The sequence below is a fragment of the Typopeltis vanoorti genome, chromosome 10 (genome assembly GCF_054136105.1).
Source record: "Typopeltis vanoorti isolate ZY-2024b chromosome 10, IOZ_Tvanoo_1.0, whole genome shotgun sequence".
Classification (NCBI taxonomy): Eukaryota; Metazoa; Arthropoda; class Arachnida; order Uropygi; family Thelyphonidae; genus Typopeltis; species Typopeltis vanoorti.
In genome coordinates this window covers 25908652-25933919 of record NC_143558.1, presented here as the reverse complement: position 1 = coordinate 25933919, position 25268 = coordinate 25908652, and the positions used below count along the sequence as shown (strand labels likewise).

Genomic DNA, 25268 nt, shown 5'->3' with positions numbered 1-25268 from the left:
TGAGTGCTTTGTCTCTTAATGGAACCAACCTGGTTCAATCTCAGTGAAAAAAAGCACTCTCTAGACACCAAACTCCGAATTCATTTAAATGCAGTCCATCAGCATTGTACAAATCTTTATATCCATGAAACTCAACATTATTCCTTCTGCACAACCTAAGTACTGATTGATTAGCTATTATCATCTTCCTTCGTTTATATTGCTCCATATATATATATATATATATATATCCTCAAACCACCCAACTATGAAATACTGTTCTTTCTACATTTGAGTTGATGCACCCATGTTACACACTTGACAAACTGAAAAGCACTTGCACAATAAAGTAACAGAAAAGATGATAGGTAATAGAAATTTATTTATGTTCAGGCTGATCTTGGTCTGATCCTTCACACATAACCTTCCCATTATGGGTAACCCTTTATGGTATAGCTCATGAGATCATTAGGATACACAAGCCCTCTCACCACAGCAAGGTGTCAGACACGAGAAGGAAAAATGTTTTTATTTCTTGTAATTCTTTCTTTTTTTATTAATTTTTTTTTTTTTTTTTTGCTTTAGTAAAAATAAGAAAATAGGCCAAAAGGGAAGATTTATAAGAAAAATATAATGCACCAAAGGTAAATAATACAGAAGTTCAGATGATTACCTGAGCAAACTAATAACCAAAATATTGCAACAACAAATCAGAAAACTAAATTGTTCAATCATAAATTCAAAATTAAATATTCAAGAAAAAAAAATTTAAGTCTTAAAAAAAATAACAACAAAAATATATGCATCCATGTAAAGATCAGAAACCATATATAATGGAGTAGCCAGATATCTTAAATATGGATGTCCTCTCATCAAAGCGAATAAAACCAAAGAACATGTGTCAAGTTAATATTTGTTTGCTATCATAATCAACACTAAATGTCAAGATCCAAATGCATAACCATAATAAACTTTAGAAAAAATTGTAAAACACTTCTTGGTGATGTTATAGAAGAACACTGAAAGAAAAGAAACCAAATTCAGGTCTTCTAACTGAAAGTTAGAAGACCTGAATTGATTATAAAAGAAGCATAGGGAAAAACAAAGAAAACAATGGGCCTGAGAGAATGTAAAAAAATATAAATGTTGTCATATCACTGGTAGAATGGTAACACATTAATTGTAAACTGAACTTTCATAATGTCGATACTTTCACATCCATGTATATCTTCAATCCAGAACATTCAATCTGAAAAAAAAAAAAAAAGTAAATAAATACAACAATTTTTTTTTTGTTCATAAACTATAGAAATTTAAAATTAATTTAGTTTTTTATTATCCTATTTGTTATATTATATTATTTATATAGTAATATTATATTATTAAATATAGTAATATTTGTTATTAAATAGATAACAAAATATTATACATTTTGTTATCCCTCATTCCATGTAAGACATGCTAACTCATTTATCTTCTTTCATTAATATCATGCTTCTTATTCAGTCATGCCAGGGAAGCAAGGCAGAAAATCTGACTCAGATAAATCTCATCTCTTATGACAGAGTGGTTATCATTATCTATAAAGTCTGGGAATATAATAAGGAAAGCTGGTATTGTGAGGAATATAAATTAGCAAAATACACACATAACCTGAACAGTGATCAAACATTTTAAGCTATGAATTTGAGAATTAGGTTAGAAAACAATAGTTGATCACAGACTACAGACCATGGATAGATCGGATAAAAATGAAGGGTGTGAGCTGATAGAATCCACCTTAATGCTGTGAGAAGGCTTGCATGCACCAATGACCTCAAGAACTATATCAGCAGTAGCTAAGCTACTGTTAGAGTCTCTCTAGCTGGACATATTGAGAGGTGCCAAACTAAGATAAGATACCCTGGTTCTCCAAGTTGCAGGTTTTCCATAAGGCTGGTTACATTACAAATCAAAAAACCTTCTATAACTCACGTGCTTTTATCTGCAAATTCATTGGAGAGAAAGAATAGAACATGATTATGAAAGAATAAAGGTGAATGATCAGAAGTAGTCACGTGGAATGTAAGAAACATAACAACAAAGGAATTAGAATTAGCAAAACAACAAAGAACTAAATTAATACAGCCATGATAAAAAAATAATACAAAAGATACAAAAATAAAGGGAACAAAAGATATAGATGGTTTTACTAAGTTGTATAAAGTGACAGAAGTCTTAGAGCCATGATAAACCGCTTTCCAATGAAGACTTAAAAGAATTAGCCGAACAATTAAGTCAACATCCAAAGGAGGAGAAAGAAAACGAAGAAGGTCCTCTGAGAGATATGAAAATGGCCGATTTGCAGCATATCCTTGCAAGCATAGAGACATTGACTGATGAAGTCTGTGAAATGGACCACGTTCGTTCAGGAAAGGAGTGCAAATGTAATAAGGAGAGTAATCGCATCTATTCAACCTTATACTGAACTCCTTAAAGAAAGAAAATCTAGGCAGTTAACACTGGATACTTTTTTAAAAAAGAATGCAGGTGATCTGAAACCAGGAACTTAAACATAGAAATATGTAATATCTTTACGAAGTTTCATATCTTTTGTATATAATTTTGTTTTGTTTTCGTTATTAACAATTTTATTTTAACAAATATATATGTATGTATTATCAAAGCTTTAAATATAATAATGTTACACATACTTCATGTGCATATTATTTGACTGCGCGGAATATAACTTCATACCTCCCATTAAAATTGGGTTCGTTTTACGCCCGTTTTTTTCAGGAACAGAACTGAGGCGTAAACCAAGGGCTGCCTGTACTTGGAAAAAAAAAAAAAAAACGTTAAAAATTTCGAAGACATTAGAAAATGCAATAAAAGAACAACAAAATGGCATACAAATCAGTTCTTCAAAAACAAACAACGGAAATAGAAGAAATATACAAAAACAAAGGAAATACAGCTAAAACCATAATACAGAAAGCTTACCAAGATTCTTGGGATGGATTTATTAATAAAACAGAATACATACGTGAAAGACAAAACACAGCCTACAAAATATTAAAGAATGAAGAGAAAAGCTACTCAAAATGCTACAGTTATATGACGTCAATGGAGCATTATATCAAGCAATACTTAAGTCTTTATTTGAATTGTAAGTCAGCAGTTAGAATTGAAGGAAGTACAGGAAGATGGTTTAATGTTAAATCTGGTGTCAGCCAAGGATGTTCTTGTCTGACACCATGTAGATAATGAATAACTATGTTATTCATTATCTACATGGATTACATTATGAAGGAAAGTGATATTAATCCTAATATCAAAATTGGAGATGTTAATCTCAGTTCTTTACTAAAATTAAGGGGATATTAAATCCCACATAGTTTTAAAACCGAATAAGAAACTCAAAGATAGGAATCAGAGAGTTTCTTGCCGAATATAGTAAACTATATAAAGTATTGGCGAACACTAGCGTTAGCAAATGCAAGTGATCCTAGTACGTAGTACAATCTCGGGCAACTCGTTGCAAAGGTGAGTAAAGTTCGGATCGCTATTCTTAGGTATTATCCATAATGTAAAAACAACTTTACTCGTTTACAGTTTTACAACTTTACTTTACGAACTTTACTCACCTTTGCAACGAGTTGCCCGAGATTGTACTACGTACTAGGATCACTTGCATTTGCTAACGCTAGTGTTCGCCGATACTTTATATAGTTTACTATATTCGGCAAGAAACTCTCTGATTCCTATCTTTGAGTTTCTTATTCGGTTTTAAAACTATGTGGGATTTAATATCCCCTTAATTTTAGTAATGTTTTCATTGCCGAAATGAAGCTTATTAGCTCTTTATACTTAAGTCAGTTCTTTACTTTCTGCAGATGATGTTATACTTTTAAATAAATCCAGTTCAAGTCAGCAGGATTCCCTGACTAAATTGAATAACTGTTGTAATAAATTTGATATGAAAATTCAGCAATAACAAGACAAATATCAACTGCATCATAAATGGAGAACCTATAGAACAAGTAAAACATTTCAACTACTTCAGCACAACTTTTAGTGATACCATACAAAGCCTGTATGGTAGGAAGTCAACTGAATAAATTTATATGGAATAAGAGAGAAATTAGCTATATACAAGACAGTGTCCAAACCAATTTGAACTCATGGATCTGAGATCTAGGTTAGAAATAAAACACTTGACCAAAGACAAAGGAGACCACAGATATGAGAGTCCTGAGAAACATCAGAGGCATGAATAGATGGCATCAGTGGCAATATCATATTAAAAACGAGGATATTAGGAAAGAAGTTGACATTTTTAGTAGAGTTAATCTCAAGTGGTATGGTACCAGAATGGGAGAGGAAAGATTAGCAAAAGAAGTGTTCTCTGCAAAGTTGGCAGGAAAAAAGACCCAGAGGAAAACCAAAATATACGTGGATTGATACAGTAAAAAGTGCCTTAGAAGACAGAAATATGAGATATGATAATATTGGAGTCTTGACAGATAACATTTATAGGAAAATTGTTGATAGGAAGTTAGTAATGATGTAAGTTTTACATGTAGTACAGTCATAATATCCTGTACACCCATTGAGGGTATATGTCAGGAATTTGATGATGACAATGAATAAAGAAGGAGGTACAGCACAGATGAACATAATACAAGAGAAACAATGAATAGAACATGATAAGAATTTATGGTATGACCCAAATTTAATAAAAGAAAAAATAATGAAGAAATCAGTACTGATATAGAACCAATTAGATTAGTAGAACTATAGAACACTTGTTCTATAGTAGATCAAGTGAATAATGATATCAATAAATAGAAAATCAACCAGATTACCTGGTATAAATACAGAGCTTTGGAAATATAGTGAAGAATATTTACATCAGAGATTTTCAAAATTCACAACTGTTGGTGAAAATGTGAGGTTCCATCAAATTGGTCATAGGCTAAGGTTATATCTATATAACCTTAGCCTATTTTGAGAAAGGAGATAGAGATGATTGTGGAAATTACACCAAAATCAGTCTAATAAATACAAGTTACAAAATTTACAGTAAAAACCTGAAAAAAAGACTTAGAAATATTGCAAACAACCTACTCTTAGAAGAACCAAATGGTTTCAGACATGGAAGATCATGTATAGACAATATTTATGAATTAAAACAAATTACTGAAAAAGATGAGAATTTAATTTATAATTTAGATTATGAGAAAGCTTTCGATAAAATGCACAGAGAAAAATTATGGAATATAATGAAAAAATAAGGATATCCATCATGTTTGGTACAAGCCACAAAAATACAGTTACAATTAGGTAATAAATTAACAGAAGAGAATTAATCAAGGTGTCAGGAGGATGTAGCTTATCTCCAACTCTATATGGAAAACAATAATAAAACAGTGCAGATGATCAGATTGCATTACAAGATAATGAAGATAACCTTCAAAAATCAGTTTATGAATTAAACAAAATAACTTGTCCCAAAGAAATGGTAATATTTCATTATATAAATGAAAACATTATATAAATGAGATATAAATGTTAGCAGAGCTAATCAGAGGTGGTATGGTCATCTAAACAGAATGGGAGAGGAAAGATTAGCAAAACAAGAGTGTTCTCTGCCAAGTTGGCAGGAAAAAGACCCAGAGGTCTTTTTCCTCTAGCAAATCTAGATTTGCCACAGAAAGACCAAGATATAAGTGGATTGATACAGTAAAATGTGTCTTAGAAGAAAGAAATCTAAGATCTTATAATGTTGAAGTCTTGATAGGCAACAGATTGATTTGGAGGAAAATTGTAGATAGGAAGTTAGCAATGATGTAAGTTTCATGGAGTAGTATCATATCTTGTACACTCCTTGAGGGTACATGACACGAATTTGATGATGATATATAAAGGAGGTTCCTAGGCAGAGGAGCAAATTATAGCCTAATCAGTATTTCAGTAAACATATTGGAAAATTTGTTTAAGGGCAGAGTATCACATGCTTTACTCCTTACCAATTACATATCCTGCATTTAATATGATAACGTATGGATTACAGTATGGTAATAAGCATTACCATACTGTAACAGTTAATGTGGATAAAGAAAATAGTTACAGCATGACATTGTTGCACATTTTCTTTAGAAAATGACTCTGTCATGACACTGTTGCATTTTGCAAAAGATGACAGGATACCAAGTGGAACTAAATGGAGAAGGATATGAATATCGTGCCTAAACAGATAAATCGCATAACCTATTCTGGCTATTTTCATATTATAATACACTATGCCTCTGTAGCTCAGTCCATAATCCCATACTTCAGATGAAAAGACTAAAGCTGGAATCCCATTTTGATATGAAAAACCTTTATAAGGGCATTTCTTCTGAAAGCAGTTTATCCATTCTGATATATAGGTGAATGAAGACTTAAGTAGATTTATTTACGAGCATAAGATCTAGATAGAGTAAATAAGATAAACATTGTCTATCTGGATATCATATTTAATACCTTTCCTTAATGTGCTCCATATGGATAACAGTGCAACAAAGTACACTGTCATACAACTACTTTTATATCAAAGTATTTTCCTGAACATCTGTGATGAGCTGATATGCAAATTATGTATAACATACTGAACAATAGTTCAGTATTATTTTCTATACATGATTAACGTTCCCAACAGTTTTTTGATTATTGTATTGTTTATCAAAATCAATGAAACTTAAACAGACTTGATTATATTTCATTGATTTCCAAGACTAGATTTTTCAAATAAAAATCTAGATTTGTCAAGCTATCGTTATTTGGCCTAAATACAGCTTGCTGTACAAATTTCTCAACCTTAAGTAAGCTTGCATAAATCTTTCCTAAACATTCAATATATTTCTCTATAATTCTGACATTTTGTTTTATTTTCATTTGAATAAACTGGTAAAATTTCCAGTGCTGTTATCAAAGATCTGATCTTGATTACAAGCATTCATGGAAAAAACTTTAAAAACTATGTAGTGTATCATATCTACAGAGAAAAAAAATTACCCTTTCATTCCTTGTATCATATTATCTACTTTCTCTCCTTCAAAGTAAGTTATTTCTTCTTCTTCGTCTTCATCATCAACATCAACACAATCACTGATGTTGCAACTTTCAGTATTATTATACCGATTGTCATTAGCAATGCTCATAGGGAAGCTATCTTTATTTAGTTCATCCCAGTCTATAACCTAGAATTATAAATAATAATTATTTGTTAATTCTACACTTGAATGATTAAAGTGAATTAAAATTATCATAATATTTACTGTATTTAGATAAACTTCATTAATGAATAGTGTTAAAAATTCTTACTTGAAAGAAAGGATGAGACCTAATAGCCTCACCCTGAAATGCAATTCTTGAATTTCTGTCTTTACACAGCAACCGGGTTATTAAATCTGTAGCATCTGGTGGTATTTCTTCAGGTACCATTAGTGGCTTTCCTAATATTTCTCTACAGAACAAGTAAAAGGCATTCATTATTAGTATACACCACTTCATTTAAATTTCTCCAAGTTTAGTATTGTTAATTCACTAGATTATTTAGTTATTACAATTCAAGTCTACACAGAATATCAAGTGTTTCTTTTGCATCAGACAATGCAAGTACTATAAAATTAGAAGATATCTAATAGCTACTAATATTAGAAAAAAATATTATGCATTGGATGACTTGTGTGAGTATTATAAGTACCACTATAAGGTTCAAATTGTTCAGAGAGAGAGAGAAACAATCTCTGAAAAGACTAATTGGGCAAAAATATATGCTTTGACAGATTGTCATTAAGAATGAAATGGAAGAAAGAATACAACAGTGATAACAAAAGCTGAAGATATTCTAAATTTCAATAATTACTTTCAACAATCAACAATGTAATAACCAGTGATAATATATAGATTCCTGATTGCATTTCTGTGCCTCCATAGCTCAGTCAGTATAGAAGAAGCCCTTTGGTTGGAAAGTTCTAAGTTCAATTCCTATCCATGAAGTGAGGAATCTTTTTCTGGTCTCTTTTGATTAAAGGTGAGTTAGTCGGTCTCATACGGAGATAGAGGATTTTTTTTCACCAGGAATCTCGGATTTCTGTTTGAAAAAATTATGCATTATGAAGATTCATAACTGAACCAAGCTAGAAAATTAAAACAGCAAGAAAATCACTAAACACCAGCAATCTATATTACAGCTGACAAATTGGTAGGACAGCAATATGCAAGCCTCATATTACCTGAAATAAAATGCACTGTCATCTTCAGTGGTGCAAAGAGCATGTACAACGGGACGAGGTAGCTTGGAAATATGTGTTAGGGAGCGATGAATCACACTAAACCCTATAATGAGCAGACAGATGGGAATGGCAGATGCCCGGTGAACATGTCAGAGATGAAATTTGTTAATAACAATGTGATGATATGGTCCTTTTTTTCCTGGTTTGGTCTCAAACCTGTTTGAGGTACCATCAACACTGAACTCCAAGAGGTATCTGAACATTCTGGCCAATGTATTGCTTCCTACTTTGTGGCATTTTTATGGAACTGACCATTGTCTCTTTCAGCACAACACCATGTCATAAGGCTGATGCTGCTATAACTGCATGGTTTCTCAATCCTATTGAATATTTGTGGGATAAACTGAAGTAACAATTGAAGTCAAGGAACACCTGCCACAAACAGTCCAGGATATTGGAAGACTCATCCAAAATTTCTATTGATCACTATCATACACTTATGAAAAGTATGCTGTGTAGGTTTACTAGTAGGAGGAGGTCCTATATCTTATGAAAGATATGACACACCATTGTGTCCATTGACTTCTTTCCAAGCAGTTTATGTCTAGTACCAGATTTGGCAATAGAAACAGATGATTTCTCAATAACCAAGGTAGCCACACATGAAAGGAATTCTCAGTAAAACAGGAGTATACTGAAACTACAAAGCAGGTGATTATGACAAGTTGAGGAGGCATCTTGAAACAGTGCCTCTGCACAGGACAGGAATACCAAAGAATTTATCCTTTGGACAGTGAGTTAAAAATATATACCTCTCCTTCTATGGTATATAATTACATGAAGATAAAAATTGGGAAATTTGCTAAGACTGCAAAGCCTCCTTGCAAACTCATAATGAAACATAAATGTACAGGTTTACTATAGTTAAAATTTGAACAAATATATACTAGCATACTGATTTTGGGATAGAAGCATGGCGGTATACATATACTGCTTTACTACTGAAACAGTTAAGATCTGAGATGATCTAAGATTTCAGATACTAATTTGAGAGGTACTTTCTGGAAACAGTCACAGTGTTACAATCCACAAATATTAAATAAGTATGGCTGCCTCACCTTATAAAAATATGGGAGGCTTATCTTGAGACCTTCAATTTCCACTAAGTCCATCGTTATTTTTCTGCTGATGCTATCAAGGATTCTTTGGTCAACAAGATAAAATATTGATCTAATAAAGTAATGACTAGGTTAGAAATAAATTCTTGATCAAAGAGTGAAGACAACAGATATGAGAGTCCTGAGCAAGATTAAGAGATTCAACAGGTAGCATCATATTACAAACAACGATATTAGGAAAAAAATTGACATTGTTTGCATTCTGGAATGTGTTAGCAGAGCTAATCTCAGGTGGTATGGCCACTTAAACAGTATAGGAGAGGAAAGATTAGCAAAACAAGTGTTCTTTACTAGGATGGCAGGAAAAAAAACCAGAGGAAGATGTAGGTGGATTGATACAGTAAAAACTACCTTAGAAGACAGAAATATAAGATCTGATAATATTGAAATGTTGACAGATAACAGGCTAATCTGGAGGAAAACTGTTGGTAGAAATTTAGAAATGATGTAACTTTTCATGTAGTACTATCATAAAGATCCTGTATGCCCCTGAGGTATATGTCAATAATTTTATGATGATGATTTAATGACGTAGTTGGCAAACAAAGGTTTTCAAAGCTTTGTGAAATTTGAATGACCATTTATATGAATATATTATAGTGTCGTTTAGTCTCATAAATTTTTACTGCACTGTGTAGACTGCAAAATGATTCATCATACTTACTTTACACTGCGAAAGGGGTATTTCTTTACCAAAAGTTCATATGCTACAATGCCATAGCTCCACCAGTCGGTTTCCTAAGGGAAATAAGAGAATTATTAATATATAAATAGTTTCATGTAATTAAATAACTAAATTAAAACATATTTTCATGGAAATGTTTATTAAGTTTATATTTATACTAGGGGGGGCTCCACCCCCTGGCACCTACACTGCCCAACCTCCTGTGTTCCGGCCTGGTAGGCCGGTTCTCCTTTAATTCTGATGATTCCAATTTTGAAAACTCGAAAGGGGCAGTTCCCCCCCCCCCCCCCGGTGTCCACAGTGACCAACCCCCCAAGTTCCGGACTGGTAGGCTGGTTCTCCTTGAATTCTGATGACTTGAATTTTGAAGACTCGACACTCAGGGTAGCCCCTGAGTATCAAAACGTTTCAAATAACTTGACAAAAAATGTTACATAAAAAGGCTTATCATTTTCTATATATATAGGATAGATATATAACAAAGAAGAATTCTGCCTTCAACTTTTGGAATAATTCTGGCAATTAATTATGTAGATGCAAAGAAGAAGAAAAAATTCTTCATCTGCTCAATGATGGTTAAAAAAGTGATTTTTGTATGGATTTTTTGGCCAAAAAACAAATAGCAACACAGATGCAAAAAAAGAATTGGAAGATCAGTAAAAGAACTAATTTATGCAAATAACTTTTTTTTTTTCGTCCAGAAAGATTTTTATTCAGTTTAGTTAATAAAAACCTTTCTGGAATATTAAAACTCAATGTGGAAGGTCTGCTTTAGGTGACACAAATTCTCCTTTTTAAACTCATTCGCTATCTGCATAATTACAATATTCATGAAAAAAGTACTTCTCCCCTTTACTCATCACTATTGCAATAAAATTAACATGAAAAGCTATAAAATGATTAAAAGTATAAATTTAAGGAGAGTAAAAAAAAGTCAGTGTTTAAACATGCAACCACTTCAGCAACAATTTTAGTAAGGTTGTCAAATTAAACATGAAAACAGATAATGAAAAATTACTGAAAATAACAAGCCAGCAGCATATGAGGCAGTACTGAAATCAATTTTAAGATACAGATCTGGGAGTTGGATAAAAAAATTAAATGGGCAAACAAGACCCATAAACACATGAGAAAGAGACAGTGCAAGAGAAAATTAGGGAGGGAACAATTGACATCACTGACAGTGATGAAGGTAGTACTGAAACCAATTTTAAGATATAGATCTGGAAGTTGGTTTAAAAAAAAAATAGGTGAACAAGGCCTATAAACACATGAGAGAGCATTAGAGAAAATTAAAGACAAAACACTTGGTATCATTGACAGACTATATTAAAAATGAATAATGCTTTAATTACAAAACAAACTTAATTTATTAATATTCAAAAATATATAAAAATAGTCTATTATGTGGTAATAATTATTCACCAAATATAAATAAGGAGTTTATTAAAAATAAGCAATTTAAACTTGATGTACGTCTCATGACACACAAAACTTGTTGGGTTTTCATTGTTTATTTTTAATAAACTCCTTATTTGTATTACAATATGGTCTCAATACTGAAAACTTCCCATAGGGTATAATGTTGTTCATGAAGAGAGAAAGGGTAAAATGGGAGTGCTATTGATGATAGGAAATATCCATACAATGGGGGAAAAAGTGACAGTGGATTTGAGGTGGTATAGTATGAGACAGAGGTAACAAAATGAAATACTTATATGTAGTGGTCATGAAATGTATAAGCAACTTAGCCATGCAAATAGGAAAAAGAGAGATCATCATCAAATTCCTTCCATGTACCCTCAAGGGGTGTACAGAATATGATAGTACTACATGAAACAAATTACATCATTACTAACTTCCTATCTACAATTTTCCTCCAAATCAGTCTGTTACTTGTCAAGACTCCAACATTATCAGATCTTATATTTCTATCGTCTAAGGCACTTTGTACCGTATCAATCCACCTATATCTTGGTCTTCCTTTGGGTCGTTTTCCTGCCAACCTGGCAGAGAACACTTGTTTTACTAATTTTTCTTCGCCCATTCTGTTTAAGTGACCATACCGCCTGAGATTAGCTCTGCTAATGCATTCCTGGATGCTGACAATGTCAAGTTCTTTTATAATATTCTCGTTTTTAATATGATATTGCCATTGATGCCATCTGCTCATGCCTATAATCTTTCTCTGGACTCTCATATCTGCGGTCTCTAGTCTTTGTTCAAGTGTTTTACTTCTAAACCAGCTCTCAGATCCATAAGTTAAAACTGGTTTGAACACTGTCTTGTATACAGCTAATTTAGTGTTCCGACTAATTTCTCTCTTATTCCATATGAATTTATTCAATTGACTTCCCACCATACCAGTTTTGCTGATTCTGTTGTCTATTTCCATATTTAATTTACCATCTTCACTAAAAATCGTGCCTAAGTAGCTGAAATGTTTTACTTGTTCCACAGGTTCTCCATTCACAACACAGTTGACATTTTCAATGATTCTGCATATTTTCATTGTCTTTGTCTTTTTAATGCTGAACTTCATACCATATCTATTACAACAGTTATTCAATTTAGTCAGAGAATCTTGCAGACTTGTAGCAGATTTATTTAGAAGTATAACATCATCCGCATAAAGCAAAGAGCTGACATTAACATCTCCAATTTTGATATCATGTTTAATACCACTTTCCTTCATAATGTGATCCATATAGATAATGAATAACAGAGGGGATAATGTACATCCTTGTTTCACACCAGATTTAACATTAAACCATCTTCCTGTACTTCCTTCAATTCTAACTGCTGACTTACAACTCAAATAAAGACTAAGTATTGCTTGATATAATGCCCCATTGACACCATATAACTGTAGCGCATTGAATAGCTTCTCTCTTGGCACCTTGTCATATACCTTTTCCAAATCTACAAAACTTAAATACAGATCTTTGTATCAAGATTCTTGATTAATGTGCCTAAATATTCCACATTATCATTCTACATATTTCCAGACTTTTAGCAATACCCTACTACACAACTTCAAAATCACTACCATTCTTGCTTCTTTCTTTCTTGGTCTTCCATTCTGAATTAGCATAATTCTTCTAATATTATTAGCAACTCCACTATTTGTCTTAAAGTGAAGATCTAATCCTGACAGCCTGTATTTGGCCTGAATCCAGCTTGTTCTTCACCAAGCTTTTCTTCCACAATTCTTCTCAACCATTTCTCAAGTATACTTACATAGATCTTGCCAGGAACACTCAGTAGGGAAATACCTCTGTAATTCTCAGATTCAGTTTTATTTCCCTTTTTATATATGGGTACTATGAGAGCTCTACTCCAATTATCGGGAATTCGTCCCTCTGTCCAGGCTTTCAGAACTATGAAGTGCAGCCACTGTAAGACTCTTATACCACCATACTTCAGCATTTCTAGTTGAATATCATCTACTCCTGCTGCCTTTTCACATTTCAAGCCTTTGATGGCTTTTTCTACTTCAACTATGGATATGTATTCCTGACTGCATGCCTGGTCAGTGTTTTTTACAACTATGCTGTCATCACTGCTTGTTTCATTTAGCAGTTTTTCAAAGTAATTACTCCATACTTCAAGGATAGCTTTTTCTTCCATTTTCATGTCACCTTTATCATCTCTAACTCCTTTTACAGCACTCTTTCCTCCATTCTTAAGCTTCTTCAACAACCTCCAGAATATTTTGCCACCTTCTTGATATTTATTTTCTATATTCTTGCCAAAGTTCTCCCATGACTTTTGTTTAGCTAGTTTTACACAGTGTTTAGCTTTCTTACATTTGTCTCTGTATTCTCTAAGAGTACAAGCTGACGTATTTGCCAGAAACTTTTGATATGCTTTCTTCTTTTCCTTCACTGCCTCTTTAACTTCCTGTGTCCACCATGGAGTTCTAAGTTTTCTATCCTTGCAGACAACTTCAGCACATGCCTCTCTAACTGAATCAATGATGGCTTTCTTCAAGGCTTGCCACTGAATCTCCAAGGTTTGATTCCTGTTCTCAAACTCTTTCATTTTTTCTTCAATAATCTTTGTGTATTCTGGAAGTAAAGAAAATGATTTTCTCAAGTTTTTGAGGATTAAGTACCTCATATTTTGAAATAGATGGCATGTGGGGATGGAGGATCTTGAATATGATCATCTCATCACAGGAGGTCATAATAAATCAGATGTCAAATATCACTCTGGTTGGTGAGATTGCCAATCACATGAAAACTTCCATGAGGAAAGGATATATGTGGAACTACAAGGCTGTGAATTATGGGAAACTTATAGTAGCTGCAAGCTGTACCATGGAATAAGGATATTATATCAATACTGCTATGATGATATTCAAGAATTATCCAGTCGAAACAATGACTAAATGTAATCCAAGGATAGGTGTGAAATGGATGTGAAATGTATTCCAAGGATAGGAGTGAAATAGATGAATGAAGAGGTTAAGCATACAATACAGAAAAAGGCATTATGGAGGTGACATAAGATGAGTGAGAGCAGTGAATGAGGAGGAGGAGAGACAGAGACTTGAGCAAACGTGATGTTAATAAGGCTGTGGGACTAGATGATATATCACCAGGTTTTTTGCATGGAGAGTTGTGAATGATTGGAAAGCATTGCCTGAGAGTGTGGTGTCTGCAGAGAATTTGAATGTATTTAAGGCAAAGTATGATGAGTTGTGTTGAATAACAAAGGGACTTCCTGTGATGAGTCTTTGATTCCATGGTGTCTTGGAATAATATTAATAATTCATGTTGATATTTTTAATGGAATGTGCAAATAATCAAACTGAGATATGGATTTTTTAAAACACCAATGTGTGTGTAGTATGATGAGTTAAACAGGAAAAGTATCAAATTCTAACTACAATGAAGTATTTTTATATTGGCAAAAACAAATTTTTCATTTATGTTCTAGTTTCTAATATAATAAATGAACACTAAATAATAAATGAAATGAAACTTACATAACTATAATTACTTTCAGTAACCACCTCAGGAGACATGTAACATCTGGTTCCACAATATTCATTTGTAACTGGTTCTTCATCTTCCTTGAATATCTTACATAAACCAAAATCAGTGAGAACAATGCGACCATATTGACGAATGAGAATGTTATCCGTTTTAATATCTCTGTGTATGATGCGGAGCTGTAAATTTGAATATTTTGGAGTTAGAAGCAATTTATTCTCTTTTGTAATATTTAATTTTAAATTTAATATTATTTAGATTTATAATATATATATATATATATATATATATATATATATATATTACATATATATACATAATAGAGTGCAAGTGATAGTGCAGTAGAGTGATAGAACCAATCTTGCACCAGAGTGCAACATCAGTATTATCAATATAAGAAGCCTGCATGGCAAAGAAATGGATCTAGCTGAAGAATTGGATAAGTACCAGATCAACATAATAGGGGTAACTGAAACAAAAAAGACAAAAACTGATGAGATCTTTCTGAGCAACAGGGAGTCAATCAATAAACCGATCTTCTGAAATGATAGTGGAAACCAAGAGGAATTATAGCACACCAATGGAGCATGGGAGACAGGAGTATAAATTTTCATCTCCTATCTAACAGATAGGCTTAGGTGTTGATGGTTATTCATGACTTATTTTTCACAGTATTAACAACACCACAAACACTTTTAACAACAAAGATGTTTTATTAACACTTATATTTCGCTGATTTTCAACTCAGCATCAGCAGAGCACAACACACATGTAAACGCGACAGCGAGTGAGTGAAACAATATAATTGCAAAAGACAAAAGATCTAAAGTCCTATTTTTGGTGCCCTCTAATGAAGGGGAAAAAAAAAAAACAGCAGTTATCCAGGAGTTTTTCTTAGGATAACCGTCTCCCAAATTTTTGGCAAATTAATGCAACCATATTTGTTAAGGTTGGGAGAATTCTTCAAAGCCATTGCTGACTCAAAAAATAATCTTTCAGATCTATAACGACTCCTAAATAGCACATTCGTTTTCCTCCATCTAATCCTGTGTGAAGGAGTGTCCAAAGCGTGGTCTGCCAATCCCGACTTGCCATAATAATAATAATAGCAGCGAATGTATCTTTCATGTTCTTCCAGGCGGATGTTCACTGATCTTCCTGTTTGCCCATAATAGGCCAAATCACAGTCACACGGAACTTCATACACTCCTGGGTGTGCTAAAGGGTGAAGTTTATCCTTAGGCGAGCGGATCAGAGTTGCCAGCTTGACATGAGGTTTGAAAGTGGTGCGAAGGCCATGTTTCAACAATACTTTGGCTATCTTTTCCAATGTACCTCTGATATAGGGAATAGAAATGGTCATGTTGTATTCTTGTGTATTAGGGGAGGGCAGAGTAATGGGCCTCTGTAGTATTTTATCTATCTTATAGGGATTGTAGCCGTTGACTAAGAACGTATGGCACAGGTATTGGAGTTCAGTGGTCAGAGCTGTATCGTTCGAACAAATGGCTCTGGCTCTGTGTGTAAGTGTTTTTAAAATGCCGTACTGTTGGACTGGATGATGATGTGAATGTTTATGTAGATATCTTCCTGTGTGTGTGTAGGCTTTCTGTAAATAGAAAAAGATTGTGCACCATCTGAAAGGCGGGTGACTAATGTGTCAAGAAATGGTAAACAGTTATTTGATTCTTTTTCTACTGTGAAGTGAATTTTGGGGTATTGGCTGTTTAGGTAGGTGACAAAAGCATCCAAAGTGTCTTGTCCATGGGGCCAGATGGCAAACACATCATCTACATAGCGTAACCACACTTCTGAAAGATTATTTTTTGAGTCAGCAATGGCTTTGAAGAATTCTCCCAACCTTAACAAATATGATTGCATTAATTTGCCAAAAATTTGGGAGACGGTTATCCTAAGAAAAACTCCTGGATAACTGCTGTTTTTTTTTTTTTTTTTTTTTTTTTTCCCGTTAGAGGGCACCAAAAATAGGACTTTAGATCTTTTGTCTTTTGCAATTATATTGTTTCAATCACTCACTGTTGCGTTTACATGTGTGTTGTGCTCTGCTGATGCTGAGTAGAAAATCAGCGAAATATAAGCGTTAATAAAACATCTTTGTTGTTAAAAGTGTTTTCATCTCCTAGCAGAAAACAAATCAGATCATCAGGAAATTATCACAAATTTAGCTCGTGCTCTTAAAACATGTGCTTAACCATAAATACCCGCAACACATAAACAATGACAAATAGTGCTTCCGACCAAGAAGGACATGTTCTGGCAGAAACTGAAAAAATGCTAATTGAGGATATACCCACAGAAGTTGATCAATTCAAATATCTAGGCAATACCTATAATAAAGATGGAGCACATAACACTCCAAAAACTAAAACCATTATGGACAGATAACAAGCTTACAACTACAAACATATCACACCTTATTGACACACTAGTTAATTCAATACTTCTATATAGAAGTGAAACGAACTCTCCTAAAAGAAGATGAAAAGTGATTGCACCCATTTGAAATGCAGTGCTATAGACAATTCCTAAAGACTGTTGCATATTTTGAATCAGTTCTTTCACCAGTCCAATAGATAATATCATTACTAAGATTCAAAGAAAGCTGATTTGGCTTGGTCATATTGGTAGACCTAATGGTCTTCCAATGCAAGTTTTGGAAGGAGTTATTCCAGAGACTGGAATAAGAAGCAGCCCTAGAATAAACTGGATAGACAATATACAAAATTGGATATGTACTTCACTGACAGGGCTGAAAGTAAAGTGTCAATCAAGGACTGAGTGGACAATTTCTGTGAGGAGTATTTCCTGATATCCACTATGGGCTATGAGAAGAAAAGAATGTTTCAAATACTGCCATCTTGGTGAAACAGTGGTGAGGGTATAGGTAAACGAAAATTGTACCCAACAGCTTTTTCAAGAGAAACTAGGAGGCATAATCTCTGCTACACTTAGTCCTTTCAAAGTTAGTCTGCTTAATGATGGTTCAGAAGTGTTTTGGATCTCACTTGCAAGAATTGTCATGCTTTTCAATGGAATTGTTCACACTGCATGTTAGAGGGAAAGGTGGAAAGAGAAACCACAACTGCTTTTTTTTTATTTTTTTAATTTCATTCTTCCATTCTATTCCATGTCGGAATACAACTACCAAAACTAATTTCAATTTAAAAGAACTTACTTACCATGTGAAGTTGTTCAATAGCTAACAGAAGTTGAGCAAGACAGAGCCTTGCACTGATCACTCCAAATAGCTTATTGAATGATGTGAGGTTCCATAAAGATCCACATTGTGCATATTCTGAAATAAAGATGAAAACATTATTTACAGATCCAGAAAATGTCAATTACTGTAAAAAAAGTAATTCTTTCAGTAAATAACAGTTTTTCGATCTTCCTTAAACAAAAAATGTAATTCTTGGCATATATAATTTGAATAGAAGCAAGTTAGAAATTAAGAGAAAAAAAAAAAAAATCTGTCATACACAGTCTCCTATTAGGAAAACATGTTTGTTTTCATTGTAGGAGACTTTATGTTATTTTATGACATAAATTATATTGAATAGCTCAGTTTGTACTGGTAATGAATGCACTTCAGCTCAACATTCTTAGAAACTTGGATTTTTCATCCTGCCAAACAGGCAAATCAGCACACAAATCAATACACACAATTTACAGACATAGCAGATATTGCATTTAGAATTAACTGCCTAATCAACAAGTAAGTAGGTTTCCAAGATGCCATATTACTTGGTTGTGACAAGCTATTGAGCCTAACATGAAAGGAAAGATGGAATAAATTATATAACACAATAAAATAATCATATATCTTATGTATCAAAATAAGATGTTAGGTGTATTTGACCATTGACTAACAGCACTGATATTATACACATCCTCTTGCAACAAAAAATAGTTACTCAGATGTGGAAGTCACTACTGGAAGTGTAGCACAGATTTGATTTATGATTAATACTGCACAACTTTATATTAATGATACAGAATTAGTACAATCCTCCTGATTTAAAAAAAAAAAGGATTAGAACCCAGTTCACTACCACAATGTGATGAGTACACTGCTTATGGGAACCTTTCACAATGAGTCTTTAGATTCTATAGGTATGGACATATGTATGTCAGATGGAGATCACAAAAACGACTGTTCCTAGAAGGAAGTGCAATGGGTGATGTGAGAAAACAATCAGAGGAAATAACAGGTGTGGTGGAAGATTGGGAGAGTGAAACAGGTGATGTGCTTGTTAACAGAAAATAGCAGTAGTGAGGGATGAGAGAACAGGAGTGCAAGACAGTCAGGGAAATGGGGAGGCTTGAGATAGAGGAGATTTGGCATAAGGAGAGTGGATGTTGGAAGTAGCAGTGATTATGTGTATGGATATGAATATGTGTATCCTATACTGACAGGGCATTGAATGTAATCGGGTAGCCAAGTCTATAAAGATTATTATTATTATTATGTGACAACTCCAAGAAGTCTAAAGACTCATCGAGGGAGGGCATCCACTCTACAACTCTCCATCTCCACCATTCAATCAACCAAATACAACTACCATCATCACTACCACCCACCACTCATATTTTCATAGACAATCACAAACATCCATGCCCACAGCAGGATTCAAACCCACAGCCTTTTGGATGGAGAGTGGATACACTAACCACTCGTCCAACCAGGCCTGTAAAGATACATTGCATAAGTAGTGATAAAACAATTCAGCATGGGTAGGACTGGGTTATAGGCCTAAAAGTGATCTGTTTATTTACAAATGCAAGGAACATAAGAAATATGAGAAATTACGTTGTTTCACTGATTATTACGTTTATTTTCTCCAAAACTGTTCATGAAAGCTAACTATGATGATAGCAAAAATAAATGAAATGTCTGACAAACTTGTAAGAAGTGTGACTTGAATGAATGCTATAAAGAGATAGCATTCATTCAGTGCTATTTCTGTAAACTGTGTGTTAAAAAAAAAAAAACATTTTGCAGGATTCAAGCTATGGGGAACAAGTATCTAGAATGAGTTCAGTGAGTTGTGATTGAATGGAGATATATGGTAATTGCATAGGAAAATATTTACAAACAAGAAAACTTTAAAATGCTTACCCATCATGATATGAATTCCTTTTAGAGATTCATATGATCCATAATAGTTTATTAGAAAGGGCATCTCCTGACATTTTGCAAGTGCCTCCAATTCATTTAGTACTCTCTGATGCCATTGACGAGATGCTAGCATATAATCACCTCTAATCGTCTTCATAGCATAAAGCTTGTTATTGTCAGCTTTTTTTACAAGATGAACTTTTGCAGAAGCTGTAACATATATTTATAATTTACTAACTGAACTTGCTAAAAATTACAAACAGAAATGTTGAAGATTCTTTTAATAAAATTAAATTTAATATATATTTAATATACATACTGAGTAAGTCATTACATTAATACTTAGAGAATAAAATACCTGGAGACACTGGCACACCCAGGGAGGGGGCCAAAGGGCCCTGGTCCCCCCCAAAAGAAAAAAAAAAAAAAACTAGAAAATTTTCCAAAACTCTTTTCCTAATTAAATTTTTTTTTAAAAATTAATGTTGTGTCATGTTTTCTATTTCTATACTACTTATGAATTAGCGATCACAAAAGGTGGGAATACTCTCCCAAATCACGGCCACTGTGAACGCAAGGCGAATGAAGTAGTGCTCAGGCGATACTTTGTTTGCCCGAGCCCGAGCCGGGCCAGAGGAGATCACAGGTATCATGTATTGGTGGTCACTGCAGATGCTCAGTCATGGGTCGTATGCAATTTGTGATGTGTATTCTTAAATTGTCTACTCAACTCGCCCCCCACCCCAAGATTAAATCCTGAGTGCCCTACTGCCTGGAGAAGAAACATAAGGCAGAAATATAATGTCGAACTGGGGTTAATCAGATTGTCTGCAGATAGAATCAAGCAGGTGTAAGATTATGGGTGTACATTCAAAATGAGATGCTTTTGTACCAGTAAAGCTGGAGGTGGAAGTCAGCACAAGAGAAATCAGATCATAGGAGATCTGGTTATTATTAAGAGCAAGGCAGAATTCAAGTAGTTAACAAGATTAGATTAGTCTTATCCCAATGAAAAATAGAAAAGAAATCAGAGTATAAGGCAATCATTATAGAAAGTCTTGAAGCATCTAATAATGATTTTACACTATAAACTCTATCAAAAGAAGAGAAAAAAATTGAGTGCACTGTCAACAAGTTGGTGTATGGCTTTCTCCATGAGTTTTGAGTGAACTGAAGGGAGAACCATTCCTAGGTAGTTTGCTGACTGATTTTAATCTTCTAGATACAAGTGGAGATTTAAAAGCTGAAAGATGTCTTAATTCCGAAGAATAAGTTTTCTTATCCCACAATAATATTACCAAGACAATTTACAAGATAACAGATGACTTACTGATGTCTAAGTTATTTGGGATTCTTCTGATTACTTTCTGCACAAAGGAAAAGATGTTGAAAGTTTTTTTTCACTTGGTTAGACTATAAATTATATATTAGTTTAATCCTTTATCCGTGTAAGCAAACAAAGTTTGCATCTGAAGTATCTTCAGGACTGGAGCAACTCATGGCAAAGGTGGACAAACTTCGCATCACTTGCCTTAGTATTCCACAATACAAAGCACATCTCATTGCAGACATGCATAATGCTATGCATTATGGGAAGGATAACTACCCAGACTGGTTTTGACCTTTATTGAGGTCTCCTCAGTGGGAGCCATGAAATAAGGTGCAACACCTTTTGACAACTTGTATAGGTAAATATAACTTCTGCATTGCTTCAACCTTGGTATCACCTCTGGATCCGGCTCCCACTGAAGATACCTCAATAAAGGTCGAAACCGGTCTGGGTAGTGACCCTTCCCATAATGCACAGCATTATACATGTCTGCAAGGAGATGTGCTTTCCATTATGGGATACTGAGGCAAGTGATGTGAAGTTTGCCCACAAGTTGCACCAGTCCTGAAGATACTTCAGGCACAAACTTTGTTTGCTTACACTTGAGTAAAGGATTAAACTAAATATATAATTTAAAAGGAAAAGATGAAGCAAGCAGTCTTTGTAAAGTGGAAATGCTTTGATAGATCATTAATGCATGAGCTAGAGTAGAATGATGTCAGCAGGAAAGCCTTCTTGGATGGTGTTAAAACAGCACCATCTGGATATATGTAAAACATGGATGAATAAAAGTTGTTCCCGGTAGGTTTGGTGAAGGACTAGAAGGCTTGATTACAGAATTTAAACAGAAGGTGAGCTTTGTATTTGGCTTTTTCAATATCGAATTTGAGTTTTTTTTTTTTTTTAATTCTCCAGCTTTTGCTAGCTGCAGTGTAGGATAAGTGAGAAACTGGAAGATTTTTTTCCATGTTAAGCCACTTGGTATATGCTGTATTTTATTTTATTTTATTTTTTTTTTTCTTAGACTGCTCAGTATTTTTTTGGGAGGGACTGGGGAGGAAATCCTTCATTATTGAAGAAAGCATGATCTATCACCCTCAAAGCCATACAACGTGGACAAACTATAATTATGTTGCTCCTTTGCAATTCCAAAGTGTTTCATTTTAATAGCAGAATCAAAATGCACAAAATCTATTATCTGCTGACATTTGCAATATCATTAACTGAAGGAAGGTATCACATGCCAATGAAAATCCATCAGGATATCTGAATTAATAAGAAGCAAGTAAAACCAACTGCCGTTATGCCATCTAAACAGTTTCAACTTTTCTTCTTATCATGTTAAGTTCCTTTATAATGTCCTCCAATTCTGTCCTTCTCCCTCATATATAAATGTATTTTCCATAATTTATTTATTTACACATGCTCAAATTATATTAATTTCTATTTGGTGATCAAATACCTCCAAGGAGTGTTTCATCCTTATTCTTGCTCTTATAACTGAATTAAATCAATTTCCTTTCTAGAAATTTTTCTTCTTATTGGTCCTAGTCTGGTTTTCATATTTATAACCCACCACTGCAAAGCCCAATAGTTTTAAAACTTTTGTCGACATCTTTCATAATTTGTCAAGTTACACATTTTAATTTCCTCCTCACACTGTGCCATCATTTCTGATGAATTCCTCCATACAGAATAATTTGGTGTTGACAGAACATTAATAACAATGGAAAGTTTTTCTCTACCACCATGATAGTATCCTGCCAAGAAATTATTATTCTTGTTTTATCACTGACAAATACAAGTACTTATAAGTAGCCTGCAGTGAAGATACTTCATGCCCAAACTTTGTTTGCTTATATCAAAGGATTAAACAAGACGATTTCTTGTCAAGTGTAATATACTTTGTAATCAAGTTAAAAAAAAAAAAAAAAGCTATATGTACACTCTTTATGCTTATGCTGTAATCCAGTAAATATATGATTAATCTGTTGATATGAGTTGTGTTTCACATTAAATTTACTACATATAAAAGCAAAAATAAATAATAAAATTACACCACTCAAAATAACACTACACGTTTTTGTACTATTACCTGATAAGGTGCAGTAATTTCTGTATAGTATTTTGTATGGTGTTCCTTTATGATAAGGAAATGGTTCAATAATCAAATTGAAAATTTAATCGAGTATAACACAAGTTATTAATCTAAGAACACAAGAAACTAGTCATGTTGTTAGATTACCACAAACGTCTTCTATAATAATACCACACATGAAAATTGCAGTACTGATCACTGTAACCTAAGGTCTCTACTCGGAACGTGGTTCAACCTTGGCTCTGATGATTTTTCTTTTCCTATAAAATTTATTTTACATAGAAATGAAAAAGGGGGGAAAAAAGTGGTTTTCTTGATACAACTATATAGAAATAGTGGATATTAAAGATCCAACATAATTTTAAAGTCGAATGTTTGTACAAACCATGAAAGTATTTCGCAAGTAGTTTCTAAAAATATTTGGCTTGGAAATAACTGTAGATCTTTAATATGCACTATTTCTATTCAATTTACATCGTCGAAATGAAGCCGTATGGCTCGTCCTTTATTAATTACTTGATCGAACTCTATTCCTTAATAAGTATTTGAATGTACTGAATCTCAAATCAAATTCAGTAAAATAACGAACTCCACTATTGTCAACAACTGTTATTTAAACGGCGATGAATCTAAGAACTACATACAATAACACATAATAATAAAACATTATATACTTCAGCAATTTATTTTGTATTAAATCATGAAATATTGCCACCTAGCAGCAGAAGTAGTAACTATGCAAATAATATGTATCTGATTTAGTTGGGCTGATTCGGCTCCGGAATTAGCCGAGCAAAAATATCAGGATTATTTACCCTTCTGCGATGGAAATTACGTAACTTGATCATTAAATTAAAGTTCTATTTTCATACGGGTAATAGTGACTGTAACAGTTTGATTTTTAGATACAAAATTTTTAATTCATAAAACAAATATCTCTTTATTTATTTAACATGCCAGTTTGTTATGATTAGTATTACTGTCTTTATTTTAAAGACTAAAATTTTCTGTAGACTGTACAGTTCGTTGGAAATTATTATTAATAGTATTATAAAAATCAGCTATTATTATTGCGTAACCTCCAGGTAGTCAAAGGACTCATCGCGAGAGGGCAATCTACTCTACTTCACTAAATACATCTCACTCTCTAATGCCTAATCCTTAATTTTTTTTTTTATGTTACTTCTATAAACCTTCGTACCATGGGTGAGCTAAAGATTTCTTATTATTATTTCCATTAATAATTTTTTTTTGTATTTTTTCATGAATTTTGGTCAGTTCTGAAACCCTACTTTACAAACCAAAGATGGAAGTTTTTCAAGCCACTCAGTGGCGTATCTAGAGCTGTTGTCGCCCGGGACAGTCCCTGAGTTTTCCGCCCCTCTCAATACACACCAAAAATACTACAAAAAGTCAAAACAACGTATAGGGAAATAAATTAAATCACTATGTTTGCTTTTGAAGTAAAACTTTAATTTCAACATTCTAAAATGTTATTTCTCTTGCTTTTCCATTAGCAAAATTGTCGATTACATTGGCGAAGTCTATTTCATAGTGATGTAGGTAATTCTTAATCAATCATTTCCACCCAGGAAAG

At 33.4% G+C, this 25268-nt stretch overlaps 1 protein-coding gene across 2 annotated transcripts; it reads right to left on the bottom strand.

Annotated features, from left to right (window-relative positions):
• Nucleotides 1-1100: 1100 nt before the first annotated feature.
• Nucleotides 1101-24330, bottom strand: LOC150102252 (putative ribosomal protein S6 kinase alpha-2). 2 transcript variants are annotated; one of them, XM_090399102.1, is made up of 9 exons: nucleotides 24057-24330; nucleotides 23669-23931; nucleotides 20244-20453; nucleotides 18304-18419; nucleotides 15097-15282; nucleotides 10083-10156; nucleotides 7327-7468; nucleotides 7018-7202; nucleotides 1101-1228 (listed from the first exon to the last, which is right to left on the bottom strand). In XM_090399102.1, exons 3-9 carry the CDS (start codon nucleotides 20398-20400, stop codon nucleotides 1210-1212), a joined length of 879 nt encoding a protein of 292 aa, XP_090255228.1. In that variant the 5' UTR covers nucleotides 20401-20453; nucleotides 23669-23931; nucleotides 24057-24330; the 3' UTR covers nucleotides 1101-1209. The 2 variants fall into 2 exon arrangements, with proteins under 2 accessions (XP_090255228.1, XP_090255229.1); XM_090399103.1 differs by lacking the exon at nucleotides 23669-23931 and having other exon boundaries at nucleotides 24261-24329.
• Between the last annotated feature and the right edge of the window lie 938 nt (nucleotides 24331-25268).

Excerpts from the sequence above, each read along its gene's own strand:
- LOC150102252 (XM_090399102.1), bottom strand. The coding sequence starts at position 20,400 with ATGAAGACGATTAGAGGTGATTATATGCTAGCATCTCGTCAATGGCAT. Across the intron at positions 15,283-18,303 it reads CTATTGAACAACTTCACATG|CTCCGCATCATACACAGAGA; the intron begins GTAAGTAAGTTC and ends TCAAATTTACAG. Across the intron at positions 7,203-7,326 it reads GGTCTCATCCTTTCTTTCAA|GTTATAGACTGGGATGAACT; the intron begins GTAAGAATTTTT and ends TTATAATTCTAG.